The 10,036-nt window shown below is 36.1% G+C and overlaps 2 protein-coding genes across 2 annotated transcripts; both read right to left on the bottom strand.

The window, feature by feature from the left end:
- Positions 1-6,276: 6,276 nt before the first annotated feature.
- Positions 6,277-7,187, bottom strand: LOC110887569 (probably inactive leucine-rich repeat receptor-like protein kinase At5g48380). Its single transcript, XM_022135148.2, has one exon. The coding sequence runs from the start codon at positions 7,185-7,187 to the stop codon at positions 6,459-6,461; it is 729 nt and encodes a 242-aa protein (XP_021990840.1). The 3' UTR covers positions 6,277-6,458.
- Positions 7,188-7,692: 505 nt separating this feature from the next.
- LOC110887570 (probably inactive leucine-rich repeat receptor-like protein kinase At5g48380) lies at positions 7,693-8,658 on the bottom strand. Its single transcript, XM_022135149.2, has one exon. It carries the CDS (start codon positions 8,650-8,652, stop codon positions 7,996-7,998), a length of 657 nt encoding a protein of 218 aa, XP_021990841.1. The 5' UTR covers positions 8,653-8,658; the 3' UTR covers positions 7,693-7,995.
- Positions 8,659-10,036: the final 1,378 nt, after the last annotated feature.

The raw sequence follows: 10,036 nt of genomic DNA, 5'->3' as shown, positions 1-10,036 counted from the left end.
ATGACATTATTAATATTATATTAGATTATATAAAACCTGATGCGTTGACCTAACACCTCTCAAGTCTCCCGTGGGACTCAGTCCAAAGAAAAATATGGCATTCAAAGGCATTAACGTTCACGAAGGGTTAGAAAATAGAGCTAGATGGCCCCAATGGTCCCCAAGACCCCAATTTTATGTTAAATGATAATGTTTAAGCAGATAACTTTTTAGCTGTTTTGTTAGGGGAGTGGAGTGGAGGTGGTATCACTTGCAAAAATTCCATCACTCATAAACATCTAATCAACTTCCGTCATGTCAACAACCACTATTCTATCACTCACAAGCTTTTTTTAGTGGCGGTGGTCATCACTAGTGATGGAATTCCATTACTCACAACTTTTTTTTTTATTTTTTATTTTTATATTAGAAATTAACAATAAAAAACTAAAATTATAAATTTCATTAAAATTAAAACATACTAGTTCAATTTAACATACTAGAAATATTTTAGGCTACAATTTAAAAAAATACTAAAAAAACTATACTCCTCGTCCGACTCATGAAACTCCAAACCTAAAGAACCTACTAGTTCGATTAAATCGTATTTCAACCGAAAGTGAGTTTCTTCATCACGCAAGTCTTGTTGGATATTTTCTGGAACTTGAACTTGTGTAGGAGGATCCGACACCCAATCCGGAGATATTGCACGCCCGTCTTCTTTGATTATCATATTGTGCAATATGATACATGCATATACTATGCTATGTATTGATTAATCCGGAGATATTGCACGCCCGTCTTCTTTGATTTTGTGCAATATGATACATGCATATACTATGCTATGTATTGATTTCTTGTTCATCGTACGAACCGGTCGACGTAGTATGCCTCATCTACCCCTTAAACAACAAAATCCCTCTCAACATCTTTTCTTGCCGATTCTTGCAATTTTTTGAACACGATTTCTTTAGCCTCGACAGGAAATGAATGAGCTTTCACAAAAACAGACCATGATGGGTAGATACCATTCACAAGAAAAAAGCCTCGTCTGTAATATCGTCCGTTAACATAGAATGGACAGAAGGGTGCGGTACCATCCGTTACGGTTTGAAACAACGCGACGTGTGCAACACATTGATATCGTTGTTTGAACCTGGAACACCAAAATATGAATGCCAAATCCATAAATCATTCGACGCCACCGCTTCTAGTATGATGATTGGTCTTTTGATGTCACCCCTAACATACACCCATCGCAAATCTCTTGGAAAATTTTTCCACTCGATATGTGTACAATCGATGCTACCGAGCATCCCTGGAAAATGCCATCTAGCCTCATGTGTGGCGTAAATACGTGAGATGTCGTGTCTCGTCGGTTTACGTAAAAACTCTTTACCATACAACTTAATGACCGCGTTGCAAAAAAATTGTAGACATTCACGAGAAGTTCTGGACGCCATAACTAGGTATTCATCAAATTGATCGGGAGGGTTACCTGTCGCTAGTTGGCGAATGGAGGACGTGCATTTTTGTATCGCCGTGAAACTTGGTTTGCCCCTCGCATCGTAACCTTCTTGAAACCATTCCTCACTTGCTTCGATGTCTCCAACAATTTTTAAAAATAATTCTTTTGGTAAACGAAACCGATCTCAAAACATTTCGGCATTGTAGAGCGGATTCTCCACAAAATAGTCATTCGTTAACACTTCGTTGGCATGTATACGATCACGATCTACCATCTTCTTCTTTGGGCGGGACGAACTAGATTCAAGTTTGTTATACACCGACACAAAATATTTTAGCGTCTCATTGTCAGAAGACGACTGCGTATCGCCATCGCTGTCCATCGGAAATGTCGAATCCGTAGGAAACTCCATTTGAGAAAGATGTAGATTGTGTTAAATGTGTTTGTGTTTTGGTGTGGGTGAAATGGTTTAAAATTGAGAAGTATATATATAAAAGGTTTAAAGGTTTTTTTTTAATTTTTTTATTAAAACTAACTGTTAAAAAATGGTCCAAAAGCCCAACGTTCGAATTTTGCAACATTTACAATGCGTGAAGTTTTCCACGCATTTTAAGTTTCACGCGTGGAAAACATAGGTGGCGGCGGTGTGCTATATCATATAACGAGTGATGGTGGTCCATCACGGAACCACCCCCAGTCCTCTTAGGCTGGAGGGTGTGGGAGGGGCTTTATGAACGCCACGTCAACGCCACGTCACACAGGCATCCCCCTTAACTTGAAGGGTGCGGGATAAAGCCCTTTCAAGCTATAGCGCCCTCCATTTAACCAATCCTTCATCTCAATCAAAACAAAAGTGGCGCTACCATGATGAAGCCACAACAATGGAGCCCCCTTCTTAACAACCTTGGTGTGGTGATGGAGCCCTTGTGGCGCTATACATGGCTGAGGTGGTAAGATGAAGCCCTCCACACTCTTCAGTCTTAGAGAACTATGTATCATGTATTTAATGAGTTAACGCTATCCTGCACGTTACAGCAGGATGTTGATAATAAAAGTTTTTAGTATGTTGATTGTAAATATTGAATTAATATATCAGGTCTTAAATGAGTATATAATAATTTATCAAAATCGATTGAATGATTATCGTTCGTTCTATTTGATAAATATTATTTAGTAATAGTGAGATGCTTATTCAACAAATAGCTTTGTAAATAATTCTAACTAGAATTAAGAACCCCCGCGTTGCGGCGGGGGCCTAAACTATGCCAAATAACATCAATGCCACACTGCTGGTAGCGACCACCAATACTGAAGTTGTGGCGTGTTGATGCAAAGAAATAAGACTGAAATATATAACATATAAAAAATAACTATGTCGATTTAGGACCCACGCGTTGCGACAAACTTATTAAATGGAAAAAAATAAACGTAAAAACGTTGAACCACACACGCACGTTGCGCCGTGTTCACTCGTAAAATAATGTAGAAAAGAATAACTAAGTCTATGTAGGATCCGCCCGTTGCGGCGAACTTGCCAAAGGGGGGGGGGGAATAGACACGTTGCGACATACCTGTCAAATGTGAAAAAAATAGACCAAAAACGTTAAACCACACACGCACGTTGCGACGTATTAACTCGTAAAATAATGTAGAAAAGAATAACTAAGTCGATGTACAATCCGCCCGTTGCGGCAAACTTGCCAAAGGGGGGAAATAGACACGTTTCGACATACCTGTCAAATGTGAAAAAATAGACCAAAACCGTTGAACCACACACGCATGTTGCGACATATTAACTCGCAAATTTTAGAACGAAACGTAAAACCAAAAACTTGCGAAAGATAAAACGTATGAGGGGACCAAAGTTGTAAATAACAAAGTTTTTGTTTAAATTACAAAAGATAAAAAGTTTTGGGTTAAAAGTAAACAAATTAAAAGGGTTAAAATATAAAAAATAAAAACCTTTGGGTTGAAAGTAAAAAAATCACAATTTTTTTTTTTTGGAAAACACCCAATGCTTTGGGTACAACAACACGATGCAACAACATGTTGCTAATTTATATTATGAAAATGATGATAATATTAGCATTAGTTTATTAAGTTATATAGTTTTATAAAACTTATAGTTTAATATATAAACAAACCATAGGGTGTAAATTGTACTTTCTTAGACCTTATGGGTTTATTTGAAAATTTAAATAAATAAATGCACACCAATGATCAGGGGCTGACCTAGTGTAGTTCCAGGCGTAGGGCTACGGCTGAACTTTTTTCTTGTAGTATAAATTTTTTATTTTTTTTTTCGATTTTTATACTAAGGACATCTCTAAACAACTACGAGGACACCCCTAAACAACTACCTAAGGTGAAGATAGGTGAAGATGAAATGAAATTAAAATTTCCCATCGACGGAAACGTTTCTAGTCGACCTGCAAAAAAAACGTTTAATATGGAGAAGATGAAGTATAATAAATAATAAGTGTGAGGAGCATTGGAAACATAAAAAGCAAAGCAAATTGGAATGTTAAGTTATATTCAAGTCAATAGTCAAACTATTGTATTTAACCATTTACTCTATTTTTTCTTAAAGGCGAGTAATAATAAAACCACAAAATGTTGTAAGCAAATATTTACCAAGAAAAAAAAAACAATTTACTTTAATTAATATCTAACCATTTAGTATATTTAATTTGTTACTACCCGGACAGGCTTCTTAATTCTCAAGAACGACCACAGGTAAAAAACTAAAACTGAGGATACCCATCAATTTTTCTTCTAGGTCCGCCACTGCCAATGATGTTGTGTTCATCTATTTCGTAACCGATACAGGTGATAGGGCGTTCATTTGGTGATGTTGTGGTGTTAGTCCGTCCGTAATGGGGCGGTATATACCGCCGGCTTTGGTGATTGCGCCCCATAGCGTCCGGCCACACCCAGGGGCGAAGTATAGAAGGGGCCGGACGGTGGCCGACCCTCCAAACTTTTCGCTCAGTAGTGTTATATATTTAGTTTTTGTATAGAAATTTTGGGTATATACGTTTTCTATAGAAAATTTTGGGTATATACGTTTTCGAGCCCCCCGTAATTCGGGTTAAGCTTCGCCACTGGCCACACCGCTACGACCGGCGCTATAGGTTGATTTTGTACTCTCCTTGTGAAATACATAACGACATGACCCATTCTTCCCAACTCACACACATATATATAATACATATGTATGTATAATTGAAGGGGTTATATAACCCCCTTACCACTACACCCTCTTGTAATATAAAGCACCATAAAGCCCCACTATTGCACTTTTCACCACTTATCACATAACGCCCACAAGGGGCTTTATGACTACACATAACATTCAAGTATCACACAAACAAAACACAAATTACCAATCTTAAAATCAGCATTTGGAATCTTTTGGGTTCAATCATTTGGCTGATGAAAAATGAAATTTAGATTTGATTTACAATTTTATCATACATATATCCTACAAATTATCAAATTTTATATTAAATATGTCGAAATTTATCCTGCACTTTATTCTATACATCTCGTAATCTATCCTACACACCTCGGTAATTTATACTGCACTCTAAATTATTATTTTTAAAAAATATATATATTTTAAATATAATTTACAAATTTAATGTAGTTAGCTATTAAATAGACATAATACAAATTAATGATATACGTAAATTACCAATATACCAGTACAATAACATTAAATACAAATATTAAATTCAACAAAATAAAACATTTTTATTAGTTGAAATTTCTTATTTTTACTTCTTACAAACGTTTTTTTAATCTAATTTGAACACCCTATACATATAGCAATATAGATAAGTTAAACTGTAAATAATTAACACAATAGAAAAGAATGAATAATAGCATGGTAAGCCTATATGGGTTTCAGCCTAGTTTCTATATTTCAAGAAAGAAAAAAAAAATCTAAATGATAACATATGTGTTTCGGTTTAAAAAAAACAATCTTCTTTTTTTTTTTCATAGTTTCTACAACTTCGCTGCCGGCCGAAAAGCTCCCACTATTGTATTTTAACTCTTCTTTCTTCAAAATAATTCATTTTCTTTTCCGTTTCTCTCTAATATTACATTCAGTGGTATCCAAGGGCGTAGCTTTGTGGGGGCGGGAGGGGGCGGCCAATCCTTCGAACTTTTTGCTCGTTAGTGGAGAGTATGTTGTTTTTGTATAGAAATTTTTGAGTATATACGTTTTTGACCCCTCAGTTTTATAGAAATTTTTGGTATATACGTTTTCGACCCCCAGTCGAAAATCTCAAGCTTCGCCACTGATGGTATCCAAGTATTTGCTCAGGGGTATCTGTATACATAAATCGAAGAAAAAATAAAAAAATTGCACTTCGTCAAGAAAGTTGACGGGTATCCTAAACACTCCTGAACCCACTTAGATCCGCCTTGTATATTATACACACATAAGTTTTAACCCAAAGGACACTCCAATATATTGTCTTTTGTTATTGTTACCCAACGTCTTTATCTAAAAAAGTGAGGTCTCCGGTCTAAGGGGGGGGCAAAAGAACAAGGAGGCGTACCTCAGTTTTCTTCCTTTTAGCAAAATGGATAGCAAAAATAATACGTACTGTAATTTTTGGTTATGTTTTAGGCATGATATTATATGATATAACACAAATAAGAAACACAAAGTGACATACCGTTTATCAATTATTATCTAGAACAAACTAAATATCATATCATCATGTCAACCATACAATATCTTGACAATACTCACGTTGACGACAACGAATATATTTATTTTATTTCTCACAACAAGGATACAACCGTATGTGCGATGCTAAACATCTCCCTCGTTACATTCTAAATCGATACACGAATCCTCAGAAATTTCGTCTCTTGACATTCCAATAGCACGAATTGATTTATACACTTCAAGCATACTTCTTTCCCCATCTTGATGTGTTTGAACGCAGTATTCCGCTATTCTAAGTGTTTCATATATTTCTTCATCGAACCCTCACCCTATTAAAAATTCATCAATCATATTGATTTCCCCATCACATACATCATCTCCCAGGGACTCCGTCTCTACAGATGGCCTTTCTCTACCAGAAACTAACTCGAGCAACAAAATCCCAAAGCTATAAACGTCGTCCTTGTAAGGACTAGGACTAGAATGTGGAACCACAAAAGTGCAACCACTTGAAAGCGCGCCACATGTATTCATCAGTATATTTGAATTCCCAAAATTTGATATCTTGGGCTCAAACTTATCGTCTAGTAAGCTACATTGTGAAGTGATCTTTAGATGGGCTACCCGGAGAATGTCGTTATGATGCAGCCATGCAAGTCCTCGTGCTACCCCTACCGCGATCCTCAACCTTAAACTCCATCCCATTTTCATACCTTCCCCTTGTGGCCTAGAGTGAAGCCATTGATGGAGGGTTCCATTTGACATATATTTGTACACCAAAAATTTCTTCCCCATTTCAAAGCAAAAAGATAGCAGTTGTACTAAATTCCTGTGCCGCAATCTTCCTAGAATGTCTATTTCTAGTAAGAACTCTTTTTCGAAGCTCTCGAACTTATGTAGCCTCTTGACTGCAACCAACAGACCGTTTGGAAACACAGCCTTGTACATCACTCCCATGTATCCAAAGCCAATTTCATTTTTCATGTCAAAATCATTGGTTGCCAATTTGATTTCCTCCAAACTCAACGGGCGGACATACTTTTCCATGGTCATTATCTGTGTTGAACACATGATTAGATATATTCATCTATCTTTGTACATGGTGTGTCTGTGTGTGTTTACAATATATATAGATACAGTGTGTGTGTGTGTTTGTGTGACACAGAGATATAGAGAGGGACAAAGAGGATCCAACCTTACTATCTTCAGTGTTGTTTATCTTGGTAAGTAGGATTCGGGTGTTTCGTGGAATTAGATGACGTTTTGTTTTCTTGATCATGGAAAGATAAAATCTCATGTTGCTCATACTCAGTTTAGGCAAGCAACAGAATATAAACAAAATGGTTAGGACAGTAGAAACAGGAAGTCCGACAGCAAACCCTGTGAAAAAGAAACCATGACGGTTCTCATGCTTGCAAGGACTCAAGGGAGCACCGCAAAGCTCAGGGCCGGCTCTACAGACTTGGCAACCTAGGCACGGGCCTAGGGCCACCAAAAAATAAAGGCCTCCAAGTTTAAAAAAAAATTATATATACTATATGTATGTATTAGGCCCAAATAAATACGTTTATTTCAAAACTAAACTGATTTTTCATTAAAGGAGTCCAAAATAAATATTGTTTAGCAAACAAAGGTCAAGTTTCAAAACCCATTTCGCCTTGATTTCCAACTATTACAACACAACTACCATCGACCTAATCATCAATATTTAGTGGCCTAAAGCCCCTAAATACTGCCGCAATCATCGTTCCCACTTTCTATTGCAACTTGCTTTCAATTTCTAGGCTAGCGACTATCACTACCCATTGCGTCGGGATTGGAGGAGAGTTTATCGGCGAAATTAGGGCCCCTCCTTCAGAGTTCACTTAGGGTCTCCAAAAACGTAGGAACGGCCCTGGCAAAGCTCTAGGTTGTTTGCATAGCTGTCGGCAGGGAAGTTATACAATTGGAGCTCTATGGGTACTTTTCCTGACAATCTATTGTTAGCAACACTAAATTTCTTGAGGCGTTTAAGTTCAGACAATCCTGGAGGGATTTGGCCTGTAAGTTGGTTGTTATCAAGCCTCAGAACATTCATGAAACTTAAATTGCCAAAGCCAGGTGGAATTGGACCTGACAGACTGTTGCTAGAGAGATCCACCGTTGTGACGAATGATAAAACATGTGCAACATCAGAAGGAATGTGTCCAGTGAGGTGGTTGTTAGAAAGATCTATCCCGGTTAAGCTGGTGCAGTTTTTTACGCCTAACGGAAATGGTCCTCTGAGTCCCATGTCTGATAAGCGAATGTTCAGAACCGTGCTTTCATCAGGGTGCCAGCATTCGACTCCAGTAAAGCCACATATGTGACCTTCAGTATTATTGCTAAAATCCCATGAAGATAAGAGATTCTCGGGGTCTTCAAGGGACTCCTTGATGGATCTGAGGCAATCAATGTCTGACTTAACCGCATAATTGCATATAGCAAAGCAAGCTAGTATGAATAAGATATGCAAGATCAGCAAACTACTATTCTCCATAGTGAATCTAATCTTGAAAGACAATAACACAGTGAAAATAAGTATTATATTAAAGTATATGAAAGGTGTTGGGTTGAACTAACATCTCAAGTCTGTTGTGGGACTCACTAAGGAAAATAGGGTATTCAAAGGCATAAAGGTTTGGATAACTGAAAATGGTGACCTGATCAAGCCCTCCACTTTTGATTTCTTGAGGCTCTATGTGATATAAACGTATATTTAAATTCTACATTCAAAGCTTCTTTTTAATAAAAACTAGTGATATTTTCCTGCGTTTCGCGGCGGGGATTAAATCGGTATCAATTTGGTTTGTTATGGTACCTGTACTCGCTATAGTAATTGAGAGAGAAAACACTACATCGATCGAAAACAAAAAAACACATATCGATACGGTATCTGTGTTGTTCAATTGATATCCGTTCGGCTCATTTGCATTTCAATTCATGTTTTCTTTTATTTCAACATTATGATAAATTATTTTTTTAAACGGATATTGTGCCGCTATCGTACCAAACCCAATCAAAACAGATTGAACAACATTTGTGTCGGTGCAGGTAATTATTTTTATAGTTTTTGCTTTCGATAACCTGATACTGTATCGCCACCTTACTGCACCGAACAACATCGGTACCTGTATACATTCATTTTGATGGTTTCTTGTTTAATAATTGATAGTTTAATCGTATCTTATAAGTTATATGGAAAAAAATATGTTTAGATCATTTTTTTAATAATAAAAAGATAAAAAAAAACTTAGAAAAGAAAACAATATTAAAAAAAAAAAGAAATAAAAACATTGTTCCTCATCTCTTTGTATTCATATAGATAATCAGTGATGGTGATGGTGATGGAATAAACAGCATACGTATCTCAAAATATTATGTTCAATGAGATGATTTTTTTAACCCTTTGTATTGATCAATATTGACAATTTTACTGAAAAAAATTATTTCTATCCAAAACCTTTAATTTCAATCAAACTTTTAACTTAAACACAAAGAAAATGTGTTTTTTTATTTATTTTCTTTTTTTGCAAATATTTAAACTAAATTTCATAATAGTTAATTTCTTCTTGTGTATATCTTTTCTAATTGATGAATATTAATTATATTTGATTCTCATTTACTATAATCTTTTGTTTTGAACGGCTAGATTTGACTTTTATGCATGACATTGCCGGTGTGGATTGAGAAATTTTGTTAAGTGAAGCAAAAATTGGATTTAGCTGGTGTGTTTGGGTTGATTTTGGTGGGTTTTGGCCAAAATTATAATCATGAAAGTGATGTTGGTTAATGGATAATCATAATCATAACCATAATTGATTGGTTATGGCGTTTTTGAAGGTTATAATGGGTCGGTTATAGGCGGTTAACCGTGAATTTAT

This window comes from Helianthus annuus, chromosome 11 (genome assembly GCF_002127325.2).
Source record: "Helianthus annuus cultivar XRQ/B chromosome 11, HanXRQr2.0-SUNRISE, whole genome shotgun sequence".
In the NCBI taxonomy this organism is placed as follows: domain Eukaryota; kingdom Viridiplantae; phylum Streptophyta; class Magnoliopsida; order Asterales; family Asteraceae; genus Helianthus; species Helianthus annuus.
This window is presented reverse-complemented; position numbering and strand designations above follow the sequence as displayed.